This window comes from Crotalus tigris, unplaced genomic scaffold, assembly GCF_016545835.1.
Source record: "Crotalus tigris isolate CLP2741 ecotype Arizona unplaced genomic scaffold, ASM1654583v1 scf7180000018824.943158, whole genome shotgun sequence".
Taxonomy (NCBI): Eukaryota; Metazoa; Chordata; class Lepidosauria; order Squamata; family Viperidae; genus Crotalus; species Crotalus tigris.
The window spans coordinates 723,884-750,977 of record NW_024097214.1 but is presented as its reverse complement, the minus strand read 5'-3'; the positions used below and the strand labels follow the sequence as shown (position 1 = coordinate 750,977).

The 27,094-nt window shown below is 37.5% G+C and overlaps 1 protein-coding gene across 2 annotated transcripts; it reads left to right on the top strand.

Moving 5' to 3' along the window:
* The first annotated feature begins 6,937 nt into the window (after window positions 1-6,937).
* Window positions 6,938-25,720, top strand: CUNH3orf70 (chromosome unknown C3orf70 homolog). Of its 2 annotated transcripts, none has more exons than XM_039356352.1 (2): window positions 6,938-7,368; window positions 22,515-25,720. In XM_039356352.1, exons 1-2 carry the CDS (start codon window positions 7,161-7,163, stop codon window positions 23,069-23,071), a joined length of 765 nt encoding a protein of 254 aa, XP_039212286.1. In that variant the 5' UTR covers window positions 6,938-7,160; the 3' UTR covers window positions 23,072-25,720. The 2 variants fall into 2 exon arrangements, 1 of the variants encoding a protein (XP_039212286.1); XR_005558287.1 differs by lacking the exon at window positions 22,515-25,720 and adding an exon at window positions 8,251-10,550 and having other exon boundaries at window positions 7,232-7,368.
* Window positions 25,721-27,094: the final 1,374 nt, after the last annotated feature.

The following is a 27,094-nucleotide window of genomic DNA, read 5'->3' as shown; positions in this document are numbered from 1 at the left end:
GCTGGCAATTGCATCAGAGACGGAATACTCCCAGTTCCTATTGACTGTTTAAGCCTGCTGTACATATGCCCTTCCCCATCTGGTCACTGCCTTATTTCTTCATTTGGTCTTGGACTGCAACTAAGACTGTATAACTAGCTTGTACAGAGTTGATTTGTTGGCCTAGATTTCCCCCCTTTTTTTAACCATAGGATATCAATTTCCAAGATCAATAGTTGCAGGAGATTAATCAATAATCTGGTTAATGGTTAGTGTGGCATATGAAGGGAACAAGCAGGAAGGAGCAGTTAAGACTACTCTGTCCTGATTGACAGGTTACTTTTGTTTTGAACAAAAGATTATCTCCTAGGATACAGTCTTACAGCAAAAAAGAAAAAGGAATTGGATTACATAGTGTAGCACGGGAGACATAAAAGATGAAATTGGAGAGACCATGTGGAATACCCCAATATTCCACACTATATGTTATAACAAAAAATTGAATTAATTAGTTTTGCCTACACCAAAAGGAAATGCAGGCTGAATGGGATAAGGATGCTAGAGAATCCACTAATTATTACCTTAAACTGCATTAAATTATTTGGCTAGACTGTGAAGACGGTAAAATCTACACTGACATACTTCTTTGCTGACATAAGGATATGAAGAATATAAATTAACATGGTCATCAGGCTGGGTCCACTGGCACATGAGAAATCTAATTTGTTGAGGCAGCATGAGATTAGTGATTAGAATAGCCTTCCGCCAGATGATTGCACCATCAAATGAGACTACATTAACTAGTTACTGAACATTATTGGAGTTGTAGCTACCAGATATGAGAAGGCTGAGTTAAAACATAGCGACTAAATTTATTGAGTGAACTCTCATTCTAACTTATCTCGCAGCATCTACATGGATGAGCCCACTTCTACACTTCTGAGTATCATAGTGAAAGTGATGAAAATGTAGTATGCATTCAATAAATAGTAATAATTCATATTCCTATATCCCATGCTAAGCAACTTAGAAATGTCTAACTCTATTCATTGGTTTATTATCATATATATGCACATGTTTATGTACTAATATTAATCTGTTAAGATCTTGGAACAAAACCTTAACCTTTCACCTCCCAGTGTGCATTTTTAGTTCAAACTAATTTGTGAAAGATATTTCTTCATTACCTTTTGGCTCTCATTATCTTTCCAGGATGTTGAAATTCAACCTTTGAGAGGACCCTGTACTTTCAGACAGGAATAGAAAAGATGATTTCTTAAACTATGGCTTTTCCCATCATGGATTACAGTAATGAGAAAACATGTATCTAATAGTACATAGTGTCAGTAGCATGTTTTCTCACTGTGAATTTCTCAAAATTTTACAAGCTCTCTCCCAAGGCTGGAAATGGTAATGTTTTATCCTCCACTATTTTCTTTTCCCTCATTGTTGGACTTCTGATGTCTTTTAACTAAAGCTACTTCAAATCCATATCCCTCGTCTTCAGATCAATGGCTGAATTAATGTACAAATGTGCTAAGTCATAACATAAGCTCTGTTTGTGTCCAGGATATAAAATGTTCTACTATAGTGCTACATGTATCCTCCAACATGCTCCTTTTGTTAGGCCCTTTTAAACATATCATGCTACAGGGCATGAGTTGCAAAGTTTTATGTCAGCTGAAACCATCTCAGGCCCTGACCCTTACAAGCAGCTTGTCCCAGTGGGAATATATTGGCAATTTCTTGAAGGTGAGTACACATGACATCTATTGATTGGCATATAGGTTAAACCACCACCCCCCCACACACACACTTTTTTTTTCTTTTTTTGCTACACAGGAAGAAAATCAAAACGTTCCTAATTTTTGGTGGTGCTGTCCAGCTTAGCTACCGCCTTTGATTTACTTGTAAACTAGTGCCTCTTCTCCCACAGGCTATTCTGATGGGATGCCTGCCCCCTTCAATAACAATCAGATAAAGAGACAGAGCAAGGGCAAGAGGCTCAGAAGAAACCTCCTTGGCTTCTTTGACTGTAAAAGAATTGAGGGGGGGGGAGAACTGTACCTTCAAACTTGCAAGATTTTTGTCAATGTAGCTTTACAAAAAAGTAGAATTAGCACATCTGACATGATTCCTATCTGGTTTACCCTGCAAGGCTGACAGAAAATTGTTCACCCTGTGATGTACTATTAGCTTTATCTGACACACATATACTGAATCGGTTAACACACATATGCCTCTTCCCGGTTATTTCCAGAGAAGCTTGTCCGACCTATTATCTGCACCATAGTCTGGCAGGAGATAATGAGACCGCTTTTGCAACAAGGAATATTTCTTTGCACTCTGCTTTTGAAGTAGCTAAGGCATAAAATCACAGTTTCAATTAGACTATCTTTTATAATTTATTTTCAAAGTACATAGCCTGTTCTTTTTTTTCTTCCAAAAGTGGATAGAATATCAACTCAGTTTAATCCCTGCCACAGATGCTTCTGACACATGCTTACTGTATCAATAGACACTATCTAGATAAATAGTGTGGTGATAAATACTTGGCAATTTCTGATAGTGATTTTGCTTCAAGAATATTTTTGTTCAAGATCACTTTGTCTAGTTCCAATGGTTATGTGGGATTACAAAACAATTACTGCAAATACGTACACTCAGACCCAAATGGTGTGACAACTTTTTATCCCCCCCCCCATACCATCAGTTTCTCACAGAAATTATTATTGATGAGAAAAGTACCTATACAAAACCCAATTCCATAACTCTTTCCTACTACATCTTAACCAACCACACCTCTTATTACTAATTTTTATAGTGCAGGTCTATGAACAGGGTCAAAAGCCTCCATTTTAAGATTATCAAATCACAATCTTCTTTCTCCATGAAGAGCCAGTACAACTATGTAGATTTTTGATCAGGAAAGCATTTGCAAGGTTTCATTACATCACCAGTTCCCTTCTCATTTGGCAGGTAGGAAACAAGAGGTCTGGTTTGCCCACTGTTTGAAAGATACATTCTATACTGCAGGACTTTAGCAGTGAGTTGTCTTGAAATTGAGAGATATGATTCTCGGCCATTCTAGATTACTTTATTGAGTGAAGTTAATCCAGACCATGACTGATTCAGTTTGGAGTTAAATTTAAGCCCCTGTGAATTAATTACTTAGGTCAATTAATCCCTATTTGCTGTACTTATTACATACATATTATATTTGTAGTAAGAACAAGGCCTGAGAGTGTGACCTTACTCTGTTGCTTGGACATCTGAGAAGCCTTCTGGGTACAATTGATTTGAATAGATCAAAACAGTACAGAAATTCATTCCTTTTTGCTTCCTATCCAAGTAAAAGCTGGCAGCTTCCTGGAAAAAAAATGGCTAATACTTATTGTTTGCAGGGAATGTAACATATGGTGTAGCTATGACTGCAATTAAGAGGCTTATTCCTCCATTTTATTAAAATATTAGATAAAAGTCCTGACTGATCAAATTCATGATGAAGGTTATGGTCAGGAGCATTTGTTAATGGCCATGAGACATGGAATATTGGAGATTCAAATCTAAGGGGAGTAAACAGTGCAAAACATAAAGTGAAGTGAGGTGGTGAGGGGAAAGGGAAGGGAAGGGGAGAGAAGAAGAGAGAGGAAAGGAAAGATGTAAAAGATCTGAATTATTTGTTGATACAATGTATTTTTAGGGCCACTTGACTGTGTAATAGCTCTGGACAGCTTAAACATTTAAAAAGGAAAAAAAATCAGTATCAAAAGGGAAGAATGAAAACTCTCTTACTCACATAATGGCCAACCAAAAGGGGTCCATCAACCATCTTGGACCATGCCTTGAAGAAAAAGTCAGCTTTTCAAGATTTGTTTAAAAGCACAAAGGATAGGGGACATTTGGATCTCTTCGGGATGGTATTCCACAGGGCAGTGACAGTGATAGAGAAAGCATACCTCCTAGTCTTGCTAGATGATATTATTTAATAAAATGGGACCAAGAGCATATAAATTCATCTGTTCATACAGGATATAAGGAATACAAGATCAGAAGTTGGCCTGCTCTTGTGCAGTACAAATGAAGATGATTGTAACAACTAAAATGTGTGTCATTAAATACGAATTTTATTGTAGTGGGTGTACATGAAAGTTGGAATTCCTTTGTTGATGATAGTTGCCTATTATGATCCACCGAATGGTGATAATGGCAGATATTCTCTAGACATGATTTTGGGGAGATATTATGCAACATTCTGAATGATTAAGATTATGGGGAAATGTTATTCTGCAAAGTAAACATGAATGGATAGATAGGTCAAAGAATACAGAAAAAGCATTGGGCCATTCAGAAATTATAAAATTGGATTTTCATACATGCTCTACTCATAAATCTATTCTCGTTTACCCATGGCAAGGGAATGAATATCAATCTAATCTAAAAGTGTAATCAATTTTAGGATTTATGATGAAATACAGAGTAAATTAGTGAAATATGCAAAAGTGATATGATTCTGAATGTGAAATATCATTTCTTGGCAATGTCAAGAATGGTCTTGAAAAAAAATGAGTGTGGGGAAAAAAGAAAATGAAAATAGAACATCTACAGAAAGAAAAGGTATGCATTCTGTGTGACAAAGGATTAGATGATAGATTAATCTCCCAGTGGAATGAAGGAAGAGTTGACATAAGGAAATATGATGTGAAAATTATTTGGAAAAAACTGAAAAATCATATCACAGAAGAAGTTATATTGGTGGGAAATGGTGCATGGTGAAATAAAAGATGATGTAAATATTATTTAAAAGACTGATTGCTGAGGATGAGGGAAATTTGTATTACAAAAAAAAAAACCCAATAGTGAGGAATGTAACCAAGTAGAACAAGGAAAAGTTATATTTAAAAAAGTAGAAAAAATGCAGTGTGATTTTGGTGGAAATTGATAAAAATTGTTTTTGGAATGGGCAAAAAGGATTGTTTTTGTTGGTGGTGAAAATAACATTTTGAGGATGCTGATTGTGTGAAAGTCCATTAATGGCATACATTATTTTCCTTTTCTCCTAAGAAACAAATATTTCTCTGGAAAACTACAATGGACATGGCAAGTGAGGAAAGACCTATGTAGTAATCCTTATCTATGAAACCCCTCTATGCCCCATAATCTCAGAAGAACCTTTTTAAATTGCATCATGATCATGGAAAATATATCTTTATATGCATAGTGAGGCCACACTTGGAGTACTATTCCAATTCTGGTCACCATGATACAAAAAAGATGCTGAGGCTCTAAAACAAATGCAGAAAAGAGAATGCTTACAGGAGATCTGATAACAGTCTTCCAATATTTGAAGGGCTGTCACAGGGAAGAGAATGTTGATTTATTCTTCATAGCACTTGGGAGTAAAACAAGAAATAATGGGTATAATTTCATCAGATGGAGATTCAACCTGGAAATAAGGAGGAATTTCCTACCAATGAAAATGATTAATCAATGAAACAGTTTGCCTTCCTAATTGATAGGTGCTACTCCATTGCTGGAAGTTTTTGTTTTTTTTTTAAATTGGACAACTATTTGACTGGGATAGTACGAGGACTCCTGTCTTTGGGCAGGGGATTGGACTAGAAGACCCCCAAGGTCCCTCTCAGCCCCATGATTCTATGATTACTATAAGCATTTTCTAATACAGGGGTTCCCAACCAGGGGTGCTCGCATCCCCCTGAGGGTGCGAGCAATATTCCAGGGAGTGCAAAAACTTGGGTTTTCAAAATTATAGTGTATATGCATAATTCATTGCTGTTATTTTGAACTTTTGTAAGGGGTGCGAGAATATATCTATCAGAAACGTTCTAGAGGTGCAGGGTATAGAAAAGGTTGAGAACCACTGTTCTAATAGTAGAAATATTAACTCTTTTAATCTTTCATCTGCTGTCTTTTCTTCTTTTTAAATTGCACTAAAACATGTAAATTAAATTAAAGCATGTAAAAATCATGTTTACTTTTATTGTTTTATCCTGGCTGTTAATCATTAATGAAAACCAATTTAGCTAGAGAAAGATAGGATAAAAAGCTTCATTGTTCAGAAGTGCTTTCTGCGCAAAACATCTGGAGCAAGCGAGCATCATTTCACCAGTGAAGGCTGATGCTTAAGTGCTGGTGAATCAGGTCATAGAGAATAATGTACTAAGGGAGCAGAAGACAGCTTTATGTAATCTATTTCCATAACCTCCGGTTTTCTGCTCCAGTGAACTCCATGGCACCAGTTTAAGGAGGAAGACGTATCAACTGGCCAGAGAGAAATGGTTTCATTCATAAATACTAATGGCACATTTATGAAATCATTTGTTTTAAAAATATGCAAGTATATTATTTATCCTTATTTATTGCAAGGCTACAGGAAGATATTTACATCGGAGGCCTGTCTACTGCTGAGCAGCAGACCTGAGGTATCCTGATGGGTCCAGACACCAAGGTGGGGAGGTGGAAGCAAACTGGAAAGATTGGGGGGGGGGGTGAAGCAAACGTTGGACGGCAGCTCTGTGCCCGGCGGGTGTATTAAAAGAGAAACAATTGGTCACAATACGTTAAAATCCCAAAGGATCTAGGCCTTGGGTTGTGTGAATGGTGGGAGATGCCTACGGTTTCCAAGGGGGCTGCGCATGAACTTGGGAGCGAGAAGCCCTAGTAACCGTTCGATGGAGAGAAAAGTACCCCCGGTCTTTTGACTGGCTGCGATCTGTCCCTCCTTTCGCCTCGCCCACAGGAGCTGTCAGTGAGCACTCGCTCCAGACAGAGGGCGGGGAACGCCGACTGGTTTAATCTCCCGGGGAGGATTCCGCAGCTCTCCTAATCCTCCTCCAACCTTCCTCCTCCCGCCGCTCACGAGCACTTCAGCGGAGTCCCCACGGCTGACTTCCCCTCCCTCATTTTCCCCGCCCCGTCGCTAGCTGGAGGGGGCGGGCTGGGGCTGAGGCGGAGCTGGGCGGCTGGCCAAGGTGCCTCCAGGCGGGGCCGGGCTAGCCCGCGGCGCCGTTTCCCCTGGCAAGAAGCGCTGCTTCCCGACCCGCTGCGCTTTGTGTGCGCGCAAGCGGGAGTGACTCGGTGACAAGGCGGGAGCTCAGAGCGGGCGGCAAGTGAGGGAAGGCGGCGGCGGCGGCGGCGGCGGCGGCGGGAGCAACAACACTATGAGCGGGGTTGGGGCGGCGGCCAGCGTCGCTGCCGCTTCTATTCCGATCGGGAAAAGCGAGAAACTGGATGAGGCTCAAGCTCTGGCCCGCAGTTGCGCGGGAAGACCCGACTTTCAGCCTTGCGATGGGTTGTCGCTGTGCGCCACACACAGTCACGGCCGCTGCTTCCGTCTGCACTGGTGCTGCCATCTGGGCTGGTGCCATTGTGAGTATGAGTACAGAGGGCGAGGAGGCTGGGATGGGCGCGGCGGATGGGACGGGAGAAAGCAAACCAGAGGAGGGATTCGGGGGGGGGGGTGTCCCTGCAAGCTGCTGCCTTCCAGATGTTCCGCTCTGTTGCAAGGAACCCCTTGGCTGAAGGCTGCAGATTCGTGGCAAGGCAGCGGGCGGGCGGGCGGGCGGAGGTTTGTGGAGCCTTCGGAAAGGGAGAGAGATTGGCTAATCACACCGGGGATGGAGAAAAATCGGTAGTCCTGAGGGGAAAACCTAAACCTTTTGGTGGGTTTCGGGTTGTGGCTTTTGCTCTAGAAGGAACCGCTTCGAGGAGGAGATGGGCTCTTGCCTGATTTCTTTTTCTCTGATGCCCGGAGCGAAGATTTGACGAAGGATCAGTAGTGACAAACAGCATGGCATCCGCAGCCTAGATGGATGTCTGTGTTCTCCTGGGGAAGAGAGATCTGAGTGCTTTTGACTAGGACAAGCTAAGGAGTGGGCTGATCTGCGGTGTGTTGAGTATGAGTGGGTAGGTAGGTAAAATGTATAAGTGTAGCTGGGAGGGCTCAGCGCCGACCGCGCCAATCAGCTGAGCGGCGCAATCGGCTGAGTGGTGTGGGCATCCCGGGGCCCAGATCGCCGCGCAACACCGTAGCGGGGAGGACGCATATAAAGAATATTCCTATAAGGAATACATTCCTCCTCTTCCTAGATCTTAGTTAAGCCCTCCATAGCTATTAGAAGCAGCTTAGCTCTTTTTTTTTTCAACTATAGTATAATTGCTGAAATCATATATTCCTGTATTAGACAAGAAGTAGAGGCATCCTTCAATACTATGGACAGTGAAACCTCTTTCAATCTTTTCTTTATTTAGAGAACATGGATGGCCCTCCTGATGCAGCTCCAACCAATATCAATGTTGAGGGAGGATGGAAATTGTAATTCTACATTTGGAGGGTGCAGTTCTCTAAACCTTGAGCCAACTGTTGTAGTTTGCATAGAATAATGTAAATAGTAGTAAGTGAAGCTTGCTTTTGGATTATAATAAAAAAGCCATTCACATTTCTTCTATGGCTGCATATGTAATTTGATATACGGTTTGAAAAACTAGCCTGAGATTGTCATGGAATGGTTTTATGCATAATACTAGCTGTCTAGTTTTCAAGTTACTGTTTTCACTGATTCCCTTAGTTTGAATGGATTACTCTTAGATAAAGAATGTTGTCCGCTTATCTTTTCTTGGTGTTCAGATTAAATTTTCCAATTGACTAACAGCTCATTAATGGTTTTTTATAATCTAGAGTAAAAGATGGGACACTGGGGAAAAAGTTGTAAACTGTAAACATATATAATTTACTTCACACTTTTATCTGCAGTGGAAATGGCAATAAACAGAAGTAATACTATCCGTCTGGAACTAGTCACAAAACAAATGTCAGCAGCTTGCTATAACCACTTCATTATCCAGAGCCAAAGAACTGGAAGTCAGTGCATGGAGCTTGTTGTAGCAGATAAATAGCACTTTGTTTTCTCTGTAAGGATGCCATTGTTCTCATTCAAAGCTCCAAAGGTTTTCTCCCCATTCATAGGGACACCATAATCTGCTAGACTCAAATCCTAGGAGTCATGCAAATTATATTGTGCAAATGATTTTGTTTTCTGTTTTAAAGGTATTTTTCATTTATAAATTAGAAGTTATTTTGTCTCCTTCTGAAAGCTGCATATCTAAATAGAAAGTATAAAATTATCAGTTAATTCTACCTGTCCAAATCTGAAATTCTACTTGTTTTGGTGTTTTCATCAGTTTTTCTTTCTAGCAGTGCATCAATGTGCTAGCAAATGGCAATAAAACATACAATTCTTCTGAGAAAATGGGTAAGGGCAGGATGAAATTTGACATTTTACTTATGTCTAGATTGCAGAAGTATCCTGTTGGTTACTCTTCTTGAATTATGTTACCTTCCCTTCTAGTACCATGTTCAGCATTAAACTATGTCTGAGCAGAGCAGTTTTTTTTCTAAAGAATGAATTATGTAATCCATAGTAGTGTTCACTGATTACTCAAGACAATGTTTTTATTTTCAGGCTATTGAGCAATCAAGCCTATCTGAATTTGCTGCTTTAATGCTTCTGATCAAATGGCTGAATTTATTTTTTCCACTCTTAAACACTATAGTCACAGCAGGATTGGGTGCATCATCTAAAATCCAAATTGTATTAGACTGTGTGATAGCATTCATAACAAGTGATCCCATATATGACTGAGCTTAGAATTTCTGCACAGTCTCTTTCATGTACTCAATTAAAAACATCACAGGTTTTCTTTTATGATGTATATCCCAAGTGGAAATCGCAACAGACATTATGTCAGATTTGGCTTTTTGCTTTTGGTAATATTATACTCCATTGAGGCCAACTGATTGTGTGCCATTAAGTTAGGGCTGATTCTTATCAAGCACACAGAGAGATTTTCTCCATAATGATTTAACCTGGTCTTTTAGATCTCCCAGTGGTGTAGTCATAGCTATTGGAACTGAGTCAATTCACTTTGCTGCTGGTTATCTTCTTCTCCTTTCTTCCACTTTTCCCAGCACAAGTCTCTTTTCCATGTACTGTATCACAGGGAATACCATGGTTTACACTATTCTGATTTTTGTAGGTATAGGTAGATCATGGCATCTGATTATCTTTTCCAAGATCTTTGTGGCTGCTCTACCAAATGTTTGGGTGCGGCATATTTGACTGCTTGTTATTTTACTGATGATGGTTGATCCTACAATGCAGAAAATATTTAATATACATTCAGCATATAGATTGAATAAAAAGGGGGAGATTATATAGGCTTGTCTCACTTCTTTGGCAACCTGGAGTCAGTCTTCCTCATTATGTTCTATCTCTACTATGGCTTCCAGTTCTATGTTAGGCTCCTTATCTGGGATTCTCATTTTTCTAACTATATTCTACAACTTGACATGATCAACACAATTGAATGTATTCTTTTACGATTAAAGAAGCACATACTGATTTCTTTTTCATATTCTTTAGCTTTCTCAGTTATCTAGGCTGCATCAGCAATTATGTCTTGTGTTCTTCAGCCTTTTTAAAAATCATCTTGAATATCTGGCATCTCTTTTTCAGTGTAGGGCAGGAGTCTTCAAACCCGCCCCTTTTATGTCTCATGGAATTTAACTCCCAGAATTCCTCAGCCAGGCACACTGGCTGAGGAATTCTGGGAGTTGGTCCATGAGTCATAAAATGGCCGAGTTTGAAGACCCCTGATGTAAGGCCATCTAATCTTCATCAGATGATCCTGAGGATTATTTTGTTAGCATGTGAAATTAAGGATTTCTGATGAGACTCACTAAACTTTGCATACTGTAGGTGAACTTATTTAATTAATGTCTTTGTTGCCCTAAATGTAATGATTGAGTTGGCATAAATCGCAGAGGTAACAGTTAATATCTTCAAGGCAAGAATGGTGTCTATAGTGGTTCCAGATTAAGCTCTTCTCATTTCTTGCTAGAGCTAGAAAATAGGCCTGCCTCAAACATGAACACATTTACCAGGAATTGTAAAGACTTTGAACTAAATGAAGCAATAGTTGTATTCAAATCTGAATTAGAACATCTTCTCTTATTCCTGGGATAGACTCCATATGCCTGTATTAATTCACTTATTTTTGTAAACATAGATACTTGCCAGTGAACAGGCAAAAACAGTGTATAGAATGGTATGTCATGTTTTGCATCCCTCCCTGGGATAGCTGCAGACACAAAGTGAAAACAGCAAGGGATGTGAATGTCTTCTTACAGACATTACAAAAGCAACACTTTCTAGGAACTTCAGTTTAAAATGGTGGATGATAATTATAATTTTCAGTTAAAGACCCTGGGTTTGGTTGGTTTGGGGTTTTTTTTTCTATCTAATGTGTGAATGTTCTCTTAAGAAATGAAAATGTTCAGAAATCTAAGGAAGACTTTGAAGTATCACAAAGTCTTCCTTTGATTTCTGATTCTTTTTTACTTCTTGAGAGAAACAGATGCAAATAGTTATAAAAACTTCTTATGGATTTAGCACTTAAACAGAGTCTCCTTGGGAATATTTCATAATGAAATATATTTTAAGTCAAATTACTTGCAATTTCCAGATGTGGGTGATAAATAATCAGAATACATGTATATATTTATTCAATTACCATTAATTGTTTCTGCTTAGAGTTAATTGGACATGACTCGGTTTTGTAAAGTTTCCAAGGTACAGCAAAGGAAATATTTTTACTTTTTTTTGGCAAAGTTATGACTATTTTTGCAATTGTAATATACACTGTCTTTAGGACCCCATAAATTGTTTTCCAGTCTTTTTATAAAAAAAAAAATGCATGCTAGCTTCATACTATCCTACTATATGGCCTCAGTATGCCTACAGCCTGGCAATCCTTCTGCAACCATGGTATGCTGAGCAGAGAGATATTAGCTACCAACTAAGAGTTGATTTGGGAGCAATTTCATAACATATTATTTTAAGTGATCTCTCAATTTTAATTTTAATTTATTATAATTAGAAATGTAGCTGAGGCCAAACTAGAATTAGAACTTTTAATATTTGAATAAACCATAGAACAGAAGTTGATGGTTGGACTTAAACTGAAAGACAGATGGAAGTAAAACTTTCATCTCATTTTGCTAATTAATCTCCCAGGTATTAATAAGTATGGTTTATAAACCTGAGGTTCTTATACTGTAATCCTACTATTTATGTGCAGCATTTCTGACACAGTGATGGTTTCTGATTTTTTTGGTATGGAACATTTTTATAGGGAAATTCTATGATGTAAATGTTTATTTATTTAAAACACTTTTTTATTGCTCACCTTGTAAAACACAACTCTGAATGGCTCATGACAACAATAAAAACCAAATACAATAAAACAAACAAAACCTGAGGCACCTGAACCACAGTCTCTAGCCCATGAAACAATGCAGGTAGTTAATTTAAAAGCCCCAATTTACTATTGAGTTGTAGCAGAGTAGGGAATATGTAGCTCTCTAGATGCCAATAAAATGCATTTTGCAAGCATCCTTAATCTTGAAGGGCTGCTGTTTATGAAGATTTGGAAGACCAGTTGTTCCCATTCCTGGATTATGAGGTTTATGCTAAGAATACATTTTAGGATATTTCTGATATACTTTTGGTCCCTAGAATCTGAGATAACCATGTTATTAAAATCTGATTTAATATTTTTAGATTGATATCCCACCCTTCATCTTGAAGGACATAGCATACCCTCCTCTACTTTTTTTTCCCACAACATCCACCCTGTGAGATAGACTAAACTGAGAGAGAGTGGCTAGTTCAAACACAAAAAACCACTACACCACACTAGCTCTCACAGAAGTATATTTTTGGTTGAGACAATGGAAAATGCAATTAATTGCATCAATAAGATAACATAAATATATCAATTCGCAATACTAAATATTTTTGGCAATAGTTTGATATAATTTTTGGGAGGTAATTCATAGAAATGTTTCCCATCCAATAATTTACACACTTGATTAATAATAATATTGTAAATTCACTAAGATATGTGAAATTGATCAGCAGATTCTTGACATATGAACATATAGTAGTTATAAATTGGAAGCAAGTTGAATGAGGAAACTGTTAGGAATCAGTTAGAATTTAACTGATCGGGCAAATATCTTTTTCACAGCTCACACCTGTTTATGTTATTCTGTACTTCCATTTACATTTATAATGAAGGAAAAGGAAGCGGGGTTGTTCAATGGCAAGTATGAACAGATGTGGAACAAAAACAAGGATTAAACTCAAACCTCCATTTCATTTTTCCATAGAGAAGGATTAATTTTGCATAATACTTTAATTTTTACTTTAGAGTTTGATAATAGCTTTTTTTCTCCAAGTAAGAACCTTTTTTTCTGTAAATGCAACACAATAGAATGCAAAAAAATGATACATTTCCTCTACTAACTTTTTCAAATATTATCTTTTATCAATCCACTGCTAAAAAGCAGCCTTTTAACATATTCAACTTTATGCAACTCAAGAGATTTCATATTAGAAATTACTTTGGTTACTTGTAAAACAAATACAATTGTACAATTGTAGATACCTGTTATTTTCTTAAGACCTTTGTGTATATTTTTCTCTCTCATCTATCCACACATACATACATATACATGCATGCGCACGCACACACACACACCATACACATATACACACAGAGAGACACAAACACTTTAATATACTTCTATGTTTTGGAGATGTAATCATGATTTTATAATAATCATACCAAGTTTCCATTGTAGAACCTATCTTGCAAAGGTATTTAGTGACTCTGAATTCAGAAAGCATTTTTCACATGTATAAAATTATTTGAGTTCATGAAATCTTTTGAAAGACTATCTGGTCTGTTTCAAGAATGAATGCATTTTAAGAGTAATAGGGACCACTCTCACAACACATCAGCTCAGTATTTACTTGAAGGTATTCACTGCTGCTACTCAGATTGAAGTGCTTGTATAAAAAATGCAGTAATTCTTTATTCAATGTATAATATAATGGGTAAATGGTATTTTTCTTAAATCCTTCTACTAGTTAATGAACATTACAACATGGCATATTATTTTTTCACTCTAATATACTATTATTTGAAAGTATTTTCAATTTTTATTTTGATATTCTGAAAAAAAATAGATTTAACTATTTGCTTATTAAATTATCCTTTTGTGAATATTTTGAACAGATTGAGGTCATGGTAAACCCTGTTAACATTTAGCAGAATCAGTCCTGACATGGAACTACTAATGTGATTAGAAAAAATAAAACAACAGAAATGAGAATTAACATAATGTCTTTAATTTTTACTTCAGAATCTCACATGTGATCATCTAATATTTTAGTTTGGATTTAATTTTATGTGTGTGTTTCTGAGTAACTAAAGTTGTCCTTAAGGATTCTTAAGATTCTTCACATATCCATGATTTCTCAAATGTAGGTAAATGTGCAAGTTCTTATTTTACAAGTTATAGAAATATTAAAACTCTTTACCTTTAAAACCCCAAAGATGGCAATATCAAATGATGCAAAAGAAAATTTTTGTAATACGTATCATCCTTCTGTACTGGTAATACTAACTGACCATGGTAAAAGAACATTAAATTAGATGGAATTTTTGATTGAATAAACAAGGAAATTCTTTTCACACTTATGTTGCACTTCTGAAGCTTCCTGTCTTACTTTTTCATAAATGTTGCATTTTTGCTCTAGAAACCATAATGTGGAATTAGAAATCACACATCCTATACTACTTGACTCATATGTGTCTGAAGATTCCTCAGAGACATTGTGTATTTAATGTAAGGGGATATATGGATAGTTAAAAGGTATGATATTTGGAATATATTAATTTAGGGAATATATCTTGAATTTACTTTGATTGAGAGCTAATCTGAATATTAAAAATAATTACGTGAAAAGATGATAAGCATTTAATTTTTGTCAATTAATGCTCAAATTATTGGGTTTCAGCATACTGATAATATCTGGCCCTGTGCTGCAGTGTAACCTCATCCAGCATTCCCATGTAGACATTAAATTGATGTAGCCTGACAAAGCAGGCCTCAGTGGATTTTCTTCTCAAAAGATATGTTAAAAGATTGCACTGTAAGTTGAATAATTATGTTAATCTTCATAATTCATATAGCAATCCTGTTGTATTCAATTGGACTTCTCTCTTAATAACAACTGGTAGGGTAACAGGTTACATCTACGATAACGTCCACATAATTAAAAATATTGTTAAAGAATATGATATTGTTTTGTATATGATATATGCATATGAGAGCAGATAAGCATCATCTTATAAGAAATATTCTACACTGTGGAAGATGTTGTGCATAGGACCTTATTAATTATGTTTGGGATGAAGTCAGTTTCCTCTCCAGTTCCTTCAGTATTGCACACAAGTATTAGAGACTGTGTGAATGTATATGTTAAAGGGAATAACTATTGGTACAATTGTAAGAGTCTTGCCCTAACCATAAAATACAGGCCATGAACCTCTAATACCCAAACCAAGCCATATGCATGATGCAGAAAATTGTCCATTTTTGCTAGGATTTCTATAGGTAGTGTATGTACCTGTAATAATACAGTTTAAAGCCATGGGTAACATTTTCTAAGAAGGGCTAGAACAGTGGTAATGAACCAATGGCACGCGTGTCAGAGGTGGCACTTAGAGCCCTCTCTGTGGGCACACGTGCCATGCCCCAGAAATGGCAACCGTCCCTCTTCAACCAGCCACCCACTAACTTGCCGAGGTCCCACATGGCTGGATGCATCCCAGCATAGCTGGTTTCCTTTCCCCCGTCCCATCCCTCGTGGCCTCACATGCTCTCTTTTTCCCGGGCATGACCCACTGTATCGCCTCCTCAGCTATCGGCTGGCTGTCCAGCTCAGAGGTGGCTTCTCTGAACTGCTGGCGGAGAGCCTCCCTGGCCCCTGTCTTGCCTTGCCTTGCGACAATGGCACTCCCACCCTGCCACACCTGTATTAAAAAATAATTCTGTAAAACTGTATTAAATCAAGTTAAGTCCATCTTTTCATTTTTTTCTGCTTCAAAATGGCAAAAATGGCAAAAAAACTAGGCCATTAATTTTTAGCTGTTTTGTGTCAGGGGATTATGGTACTGTAAAAATGTCACCTGAGGCTATACAGAGCTATAGGGCCTCAAAAGTTAGTTGATAACTGCAAACATTTCAAGGACAAGTAGAATGGCCCAAAAAAGTGATTATAGAAATGACTCATTGGGCTTTTCTTCTTTGCTTTGCTGCGCAGTAGAAGTTTATTGGAAGTTCACATATTCTGAAACTGGATCTCAGCTGACTTTGCTAAATGCAGGAAATCCAATAGCATTAAAAGTTCACCATAATTTTTAATGGGAAACTGGAATTTATCAACTAATGCTGTGAAGCTTCAGTTGATTAGCTCAGCCATATAGCACATATATTTATGGCGGCTTCTTCTAAGGAAACTAGACCTCTTGTGAACACATGAATCCCTAAAGCAGGGGCCCCCACCCCCGGTCCATGGACCAGCACCTGTCCATGGCATACTAGTAACTGGGCTGCACAAACAAGTGAAGCTCCATCCACGGGATGCAGGCAGCACATGAAACCGCACCCCCCTTCAATCCGTGGAAAAGCCTCTCTCTCCAGTCCCTGCTGCCCAAAAGGTGGGGGGCCTCTGCTCTAAAACATTTCACTATTCAGAAATTGAGTCAGTGTGCAAAACAATACATTTTCTCACTTTTCACAGTCCCATAAGCTCCCCTCTTTCCCCCCTCCCATTGTCTATCTTGAATCCAAAAAGTAAAGTATCTCTTTGGAGCCATAAAATCATCCACCGTTTTCCAGCTTATGTTTACATACTTTAATGTTCAAAAATTTTATCTGCAATATTATGGAGGTTGCTCTTGACACAAACATTAATTCTTACTTTCTCTAGTAGGTTACTTTGAGCTTTCATAGAAAATAACTTTTTCCTGATGGGTTTAAAGACACAATATTGAATTGTTACCTCCACATAGAAAAACAAAACATTTTTTTATGGAAAAGGAAGCTCAGCTGTGTTTATCATGTTTGTATTGGTAAGCAATACTTTAATTTCATTGCAGTGCAGGGGTGGGAGGAGAAGACTGTTCTACAGGGAACCCATAATCTAATTGATCCTTTTAAACATCATAGAATCTCAGAGTTTTCACCTACGAAAAACATTCGGTCCTTTTTATGCCAAATTACAAAAGGCTTGTGGAAGGCAGGATATATTTCATGGAAAAGTTGTTTTATTTTTAAATATACTCTTCCAAATTGCATTTATTTTCCAATTACTTATAAATATTTGCCCATCTTTAAATAATCAAATCTTAGTAATTAACTGCTGCTTATCTGCCTAGTTATTGGAGGGGTTTATAAACAAATCCAGATTTTTCACAAGCTGCTACCATATGTCTGCTATTCTTAGAGTTACTTTTATATCAGTATGTCATTCTCCACTGTCCGATCAGAAAACGTATCCTTAGTTTCTACTTTCTACAATATCAGAATGAGCATGCATTTATATTGGATCATTATCAAAATGTATTCTACCAGGTGCCCTCAGTCATCAGAATATCTCACTGGCAACTAGAAAAGAAGGTCTTGATGATGAATCCCTGCATTTGGACTTCCTTCTATTTTCCAGTGATGCTTGCCTGGCAGCCATTTCCTTATCCTGCCACCGGACAAAGATATTTTATTCTGTTTTTCTAGTTACCTGCTCTAAGCTACATTTTTGGTTATATATATTACAGTTTTTAACTTCTGTTTTTCCATATCACGTGTTTATCACATGTACCCTAAAGCAAAGGCATTTGGCTAGCATTTGTAGTTGTAAACGAAAAGGAACTGTGTTAGTGTAGAATGCACTTTCACCAATCTGAAATAAAACGTGTAGTGCCATCAGTTGGATGGTAAAGAGATACAGTTGTCATCTTTCTCTTTTAATGAAAGAATAAATATAATTTCCATTTATGTGGACAATCGTGTTTTTCAAACTTGGCAACTTTTAAAATTTGTAGACTTCAGTGCCCAGAATTCCCCAGCCAGCATGCTACATTATTTGTGATAGGCTTGGTGATTGTACAGGTGCTTCCTCACAAGATTTTTTATTACACAAATACTCTACCTTTTTCACAGAATTAACAGCAGTTCAGGCAAAGTTGTTTTCCATTTGTAACCCTCCCAGTTTTCCTCCTGTTTCTCTCATCAGTTTTCTTTTCAGAAAAATCAATTAAAAGAATAATAAAATAAAATAAAATACCTACACAAATATTTGTATTGATACGAGCTATCCTACTGAAAACAAAAAAGTAATATTTATGTTTTCTTACCATGCAAAATGAGGGTTATTTTAAATAATTATAAAATTGGAGCCTTCTACTGAACTACTGTGAGGTAAAACAATTTCAGTGCTATTCTGAGGAAACATGCACACATGGACTGCATGTCCATTTGTGCATGTGCCTTGTCAGCAGGAAATGCTGCCTGTGTTATGGATACAACTGAATTTTAAAAGGAACGTGGAAGAAAAGAAAGTGAAAGAAATTAAACATAAAAGCAGAATGATAACAGGAAGAGAAACTATGACTCTTGTTTAAAAACATGTTAGAACAGGGGTGTCAAACTCAATTTCATTGAGGGCCGCATCAGCATTGCGGTTGCCCTCAGGGGGCCGGGTGGGTGTGGCCAGGGTGGGTGCAGCCTACTGAGTGGGCATGGATGGAGTGTGTGTGGTCTACTGGGTGGGTGTGGCCAGCTCTACATTGTTCGTGTCAATGGTGCCTGTGGGTGCCTGGGCAGGAGTGGGATAGATCTGAGGGTCTCTGGCAGAAGGGGGTGGGACCAGGGTAAGTGCCAAGGCATGGTCCATTGGAGGAGCCTCACTGTTCCTCTCAGGCCATGCAGGGGAGGGCTTATGGAGCTAAGACTGAATGTATTTCAGTATAGATGGCCACCACAAAATTGTACATTGGCTCCCAGCTGGCTTGGGCCAGGGCCAAGGCAGCGGGGGCCATTCCCTCACTGTCTCCAAGGCAGCGGGGGCCGTTCACTCACTGTTTCCACTGTTTCACGGGCCACATCCGGCCCCCGGGCCTTGTGTTTGATAGGTCTGTGTTAGAAGATTACCCAAAAGAATGAATGGAAATTGATATAAGGAAAGATTATATGGAAGCTGTTTTGAAAGAGTGAAAAAATGTTAGACGCTGGCATAGTAAGGAAATTTAAATAGTAAAAGGCAAAGAATGAATTGATGTTTGGACATGGTGGAAAAATGGGTGCTTTATAAGAATAGAAAGGTATACAATTTAGCTGAAATGAATAAATTGACTTCTTTGGGGAAAAGTCATTTACATTTATTGGTGACTGGTAGCCAATTATGGACTTTCTGCATAAAATCAGAAAAATGATTTTGGGATTTAGGTTTTTGATGATTAGGGTAGATTATAGAAGGAATACTGTTTAATGTAACCTTAAGAGAAAGAGGTCTAAGTATGTTTGTACTTATATCTGCTATGATGACCATCAGAATCTTTTTCGTTCTTTTCTAATTTTAACTGTTTTAGTTTATGGCACTTTTTGCTTTCTCTTCATTTTTTTCCTTCATACTTTATATTAGTTTGTATCAGTCTTCATCTTTTTTTATTTAAACATTTTAATAAAAAATATATTAAAAAGAGGAAGATATAGAGAAATTTAGCAATTGGTTGTTATGTATGTTATTTTTTTCCTTTTATTGTATCTCCCTTTATTATTTTATTTTAATCTGCTACTTTATACTTTATGCTTTTCTGTGCTTTGCATAATGTTGCTTCCACTGACTTTACTTTCTTCTAGGTATTGAAATTATTTTTATTAGAACATAGAATAAGAAGGGCTACATTCATAAGCAGAGCAGAAGAATGTGGTTCCTTTGAAAAAAGACAGAAGTCAGCAATATCTCTACCTACTCCTGCCTCTGCACGGCTTATCATGCTTGCTTCCAGTATCTGAAAGTGTCACTACTACTCTACATTTATTTTTCACATTTCTATCCCCACTGCAACCCAGAGATTTTCAGCTGCTTCTGCAGATTATAAAACCCAAGTAAACTTTTATGGTGTAATATCCACAGAAACAGTAAAACCATACTATCCAAATATAAAACTACGAGCAATAAAAACAGAAAGTAAAGATGGCATGATCAGTTCAGGAGAGGACCAGCTCTGTCTTTTAAAGCTTCTGAAACATCAACAAGGACCGAGCTGCTCTGAATATAACCAGGAGGCTGTTCCATAGAGTCAACATGCCATGGAAAAGTAGCAACTTTTCATTGCAATCCCCCAGACCTCCCCAAAATGCAAGAACAATAACAGTGTCCCTCTCTTTGATCTAATTGTTCAGATAGTACTGGTTGGAGAAGGTGATACTGCAAATATCCAGGCACTGAGTCTTAAAGGAATTTATAAGTTAAAACCAGCACTTTAAATTGTACCTGGAAATCAATTAGCAACTAATGCAGAGTCCGCAAAACCAATATTATATGCTCTTAACAATGCCAGAAAGCATGTGGGGCCATTTTGGACCAAGTGTAATTTCTAACCAGGATGGAGCCAAATATAACATTACAGCAGCTCAGTTAGGTAATAATAAGAGCATAAACTACCGTATGCCTACAGTAGTTTATGCTCTTATTATTACCTATCTGAGCTGCTGTAATGTTATATTTGGCTCCATCCTGATTAGAAATTACACTTGGTCCAACCCTCGGGTAGGGTTGTAACTGATGCACCACCAAAAATGGGCATGGTCCCCTCTGGCCATAGTTTCTACCTGCTGTTCTAGCAGGGGCTGGGAGACCAGAAGGAGCTCCAAGTTGTGAATCTGCTCCCTGATAGGTATTACTTGCCAGTCAAGGAACAATTCTTGGGGTAACAGAGAACCGTGAAGTATCAGCAGCAAAATAATCTTTCTCAGCTGTTCTGTGTGTGTTTTATTATGGTTCATGGCAGAGTCAGCCAGATATTTAGATTCTATTGAGCCCTTCCCAAGGACCAGGGATAGGCAGATTTTGTTTGATGGTATTAAAGGTATGTTCAGGATGTAAGTTGTTCCAAGTAAAGCTGCCTTTTGCAATTGGCTGATTGTGATTTTGTCAATGATGATGGTATTTAGTGGTATTCCTGATGTTTAACACCTGAGGTGCTTGATACTATTATTTTTGCTTTCTTTTGCCACAGTCATTCTATTTGCAGGTTTTTGTATTCTATGAGTTTCTCCAGTTCTATCTCTTTTATTCTGCTGACTCTAGATCCTCCCAGGATATAAGCTATTCCAAGTAAAGCTGCCTTTTGCAATTGATTGATGGTTCTTTTTTTATTTCAATATCCTTTTCCTTGATCCTGCTTTTATATGGTATGGTCAATGCAATCCTATTATATTCCTACTTGGCATAATTATCAGAATACAAGCGGCTTTCGAGGCTTTAAAATCTCTTCATTTCCTGTCTTAAAATGTCTTGTTAACAACTGGAGCCACAACAGTCCCTGGTGGCACAAAGAAAAAAAATAATGTTCTAACAAAAGGCTGTTATATAATACTTTGCCTAAAACAAAGCAAATAATTTCAAGATGTGGGCAGGGGGATGGGGGAAATCTACTATTTTACAGAATATTTATTTTCTGTGATTAAGAGGAAACAAATGATAAGTATATGGAAAAAGCCAAGGAGCTGCCAGCCAGATGTCTTCAGGAGGCCTATAAGCTAAGCATATTCTTGTTTTAGACTTTTGGCACCTGGCATTCAATAGTACTAGAACAGTGGTTCTCAACCTTTTTAATGCCGCGACCCCCAACTGGTCATAAGTCGAGGACTACCCAACCGGTCGTAAGTCGAGGACTTTCCCTGCCTGGGAGCGCCGCGCATGTGTGGTGCCACCCCCTGCGCCGGCCAAGGCGTAGCTGGCAAGCGGTAGAGACGGTGCAGGGTGACCACCGGCTGGGCCACCAGCTGGCCCAGCCCAAGGGAGGTAAGGCACCCGCCGGGCCCCACGCGCTCCAGCAACCCTCCCTGCGCCCGCCGGACTCCCACCTCCCAACCCTGGCCCTCTTTTACTTGCATTTTTAGTAGTTGCTCAGCAGGGAGGGGTGGAAACTTCCAGACAGCTCACCTTCGCTGCAGACAACTTGCAGCACCGTTTGCAGAATGGGACTTTTGGCGGGCTCAGCAGGGCAGAGACAGCCTGGACAATTCCTATTGGCTTTTGAAAGCCAATAGAATTAGACTCTATTCAAGAGAGTCTATTCTATTGGCTTTCAAAAGCCAACAGAATAAAAGGGAGTAGCACAACTAAGGAAAAGGGGGGAAAAATGGCGGACTGCGTTGTTTAGCGACCCCTGTGAAATGGTCGTTCGACCCCAAATGGGGTCCCGACCCACAGGTTGAGAACCACTGTACTAGAACAAGTTTTTTTTCCATGATCTAGTTAAATTCTACAAAGTAAAATTTGATTCTAATATTTTTTTTCATATATCTTTTGTAGGTAAATATGTTTATCAGCCTATGACTCCAGTAGAACAGCTTCCAAGCACTGAAATACCTGTTCGGCCTCGAGGAACCATAAATACTATTCAGATAGCTGTCTCTCTCACAGAACACTTTTTGAAGTTTGCACCTGTCTTCCAAGCACCATTACCACCAGACTCCCCACGGTTTTGCACAATTTCAGACCTATTTATTGACAATTACCGTGTGAAATGCATCAATGGGAAGATGTGTTATGTGCAGAGGCAACCTCCTGCTCTTTCCTATAAAATGAAGCCCCAGGAGGTCCCCACACGCAACGCCTTAATTTTGAGAGAGAATAATACACCAAAAATAGATCATTGCTCATCCCCTTCCAGTTCTGAGGATTCTGGGATCAATGCTGTTGGGGCTCATTACGTAGAGTCATGTGATGAAGACACAGAAGAAGGAGCAGAGCTAAGTTCAGAAGAGGATTATAGTCCAGACAGTAGCTGGGAGCCAGATGAGTGTCCCCTTCTATCACCCTCACAGTGTGAACTAGAAGTAATTGAAACCATAGAAACCACAGTGTGAAAGTCTGAGCTGGGAGCTAGCTAGGCATATTAAAATAACACTGGTTTTATAGCATTTATACTGGCATTTTTGACAGGTCCTTTTTTTCAGTGTACTTGATATCCCTCAAGGAACACAGTGACAATATTTAGCCATCTGTGAATTAATTCCTTGATACTCATTCTACCAATGAATTTCCAGGAGCTCTCCTGTATAGCTGAAAAGATACCAGAATGTACATCTTTAGTTACAGACTAACCCTCATCATGATAAAGATCAGCTAAATTGCAATGGTCAGGTTATTGTAAGCAAGTGATTTTCAGACTTTGGTCCCTAGTTACTTTAGCACAAAACTTGGATCCCAATATGATACAAACACAACACTTTTCCCCAAGAAGGACATTTGTATGTTTACCGGCATTCTGTTATTATCAATCAGTCCAATTTTATTATGGTCATAGACTGTATAACTGTTACTATATTATGTATGGCATTATGTATGGTAGTCTAGGTATCAGTGGCTTACACCATGTCCTACAATCTTTTCAGGTAACCTGTGGTATAACATACTACTGATTAAGAACCCTCTTTGAAAGTCATTATCTACTCTGAAATAAGCAATTGGCTGAGGATTTCTCATTTGGAATAAGGATTTAGCCTTTTGTGCATTTGCTGAATATCAATAGGAGGTTAGCCATACCTTTGATGAGCAGAGTTAAATCCGTAAGCAAATATTCTTTATGTGTATTATTTTATGTAGGAGACAAGAAGCCATGGCTCTCCTCACTCGCTCAGATGTTAGGTACATCTTTTTAAATGACTTGCATACACTAACCTTTTTTTGCCAGCTACAGAGTAACTCAGGAGATTGCTAGCATAAGCACAATACTCAGCCAATATAACTGAAACTGTTTCTACAATAAGAACATGTCAGAGAGGCTTGAATTAAAATCCTTCAAGGGATACATTATTACACTGCCAACTGACCATTATATATCATTCCACTGATATATAATTTGACCCTAAATATTTAAATTACTTTCTATATTAAAACAGAGAACAGCTGGATTTTGTTATAGAAACAAAGCATATACGAAAGAGCTACTCATCTGAAATAGGTATATTGTGACTGCAATTTCAGTGTATATTCTCATAATGAAAGTTAGGATTATTTTTCAGATCAGCCAAAAATATAGCCTGGCTTGGTATTTACCCATCATAAAACAACAAAACGAAATAGGAAAAGAAAAAGAAAAAAAGATTAAGCTTTTTGCTCCCAGCAAAGGGCAAGCATAAACTTGTGGTGTTTAGGAAAATCAGGAAAACTAATCAGGATATGTAACAGTATCTGTTTTAAAGAGATTAACACAGCCTTTTTTGTTATGGATATATTTAATCAATGCACTTCCAAACTGAAGAATTGTAAATGGTATATTAACTGATTTAAGAAAGTATTTCAGTATGGAACTAGGGCAATAGAATTTAATAGTTCCATTTATTAATCTGTACATTTGGTGACTCGGTATTTACATTTAGTACTGGGTCTATTCTACTTATCTATTTAAATTATCCATTTGTGCGCAGTAGGTTTGACTGTAGCTAGATGAAAAAGGTGTCATGATAGTTTTAGCCTCTAACATACAATATTTTGATTTAAAGAAACAATCTGGAAAAAAAACAGTGGATTATTTTCTTCTAGCTTTGCTTAATCATTGTTTATGTTATTCAATATAAAACAGTGAAAGTGTATAGCGGAAAGAGATCTTTATGCCCCTGATGTATTCGTGCCTCCATTTTAAGTTTACACAATATGGTTATCCTGCCAGAAGAGGCGCCCTGCTAATCAGTTTAAAGATTATGGCCCTTTGAACTGTAAATGTGCATTTTTTTCCTCTATGTTTTAAAATAAGAATTTCAAATACTTAAATAGTCATATACCAGTGAATGAAAATGTTTTACCTCCTAACCTTTTTGCGTTCACCCATATGATACATAACTAGTTTTTTTCCCTGTAACATTAGGGCATCTGTTAATAAATATAGCCCTGTTTAATAATGGTTCAGTTAATTCACTTTCCATTAAGTTTATCTAAGAATGGTAACATATAAATATGTACAGTTGTAGCTCTCAGTATTAGATTATCTTATGCTGTGTTGTTGAATGCTGCTCCTTATATACAGTCTTGACACATAACTAATAACTAATTTTTATACATACACTCAGACATAGGCACTTTTAGAAAATATTTAGACTGCAGTGTATTATGAATGACTATAAAATTAATATGTACTTTAAAATATAAAATATTACCTTAAGAAGTAAAACAAACTATTTATTATGATGATACTAAAATGTATTTCTTGCCCCCACTCCCCCAAAAAGAAAGAAAAAACAGTTTTAGCTATTATAACAGGTAAATCCTTTCTTAGTAGTTCTGAAAAATTACAGAATTCGTCTAATTTTTAAAGAGAACACTGTTTCCTTATAGAAGTGTTATCTTGGGATTCTTAAAGATTTTCTCAGGTGATGTTAAGAATTCTTATGAATTTTATAGAAGAAATTGCATAAAATACGATTACATACTCAAATTATTTGGAACTCGAGATTTAAAATACAGCTTGTCTGGTTGTGTTAGTTTGTGGCTAACTGTCTAATGTTTTTTTTTTTTTTTAAAAAAGCAAGAACTGGGAATTTTGGCAATCCCAGAGAGGACTAAAGAGGAATTGGAAATTACATTTGAGAGCAGAAATGGAGCAGGTTTTGAGGGAACACTTTAGTTATGTTTATTATACTGAAGAATTGTGATATTGCCACTGTTTTGTAGGGTAGAAGGCAAAATGATTTAAACAGGCTAAGATTAGATGAATGTATTCTGAACTGAGAAATGAAAGCTGGAGAAAATCAGTACAGACATTCTTGATCAGACTATTAATGAGCAATAGCTGCATACAATATTAATCTCCTAAAATTACTCTGTTTCAAAATCTTAAGCACAACAAAGTTGGCTTGTTTCTGGCTTCCCTGGAGATTTCCTCAGTGTAAGCCATGCAGGATTTGGTTGGCTGATTTAGCACATAAATACTGTGTTTCAAACTACTTTCAATAGCACATGATTGTTTCATGTAAACTTCTCACAAAATAATAAATGTGAAGATTGTTTTTGCACAACCATAGAGTAAAGTGGATTTCTTTTCCACAGTTTTGTGGCACTACAAATGTTCATGTCTTAATGTGAAATGGTGTGTTTGATGTTATCTTTCATCATATGTGAATGTACATGGGCATGTAGAGTAAGTTGAATTGGACATAGCAACCATCACTTGAGAAACAAGAGTCAAGGAACAGGTTACAACTCTGTTTCATTAATACCACATTATATAAAGTTATTATATAAACTTCTTGAAAGGAGAAAAATCCATTGAGCAGGGGGCTGGATTAGAAGACCCCCAAAGTCCCTTCCAGCTTCTATTCTATTCTATTCTATTCTATTCTATTCTATTCTATTCTATTCTATTCTATTCTATTCTATTCTCATCAAATCTGGGCACTTTGGAGATGTAAAGCTAAAAGAATCTCTTTTTCATGGATGCTTTTCAAGATTTTGATTTTTTAGGGATATTAAACAAGTCACTTAACTTATTTTAAAAACTATTTTAGAGAATAGCAGGACAAAATGTACAAAAAGTCTGGGCCACAAACATTAAATGGCAACACAATTTTTGAATAACATCCTTGATTTCATATAAAATCAAAATTATTATGGTGTTGCAATATGCTATAGAATATTATATACTAGTACATAGCAAAGAAGTGAAACTGCAAATGGCCTCAAAGCTTATTGCATGGAAGATCAGCGTGAATTGTATATTGGAGAGAAATCCTCATCCCATTGTGACAGGTACATATAAAATAAAAGGAACTAGTAATATATTAATATATTCACAACCATTTTCTACTCTTGGATCTCAAACTTTTGTTTAATATAAAGGTTATGTAGAAGCTTCTTGGGAAGCCTAAAGGCAGAACATAAGCATATTAATTCTC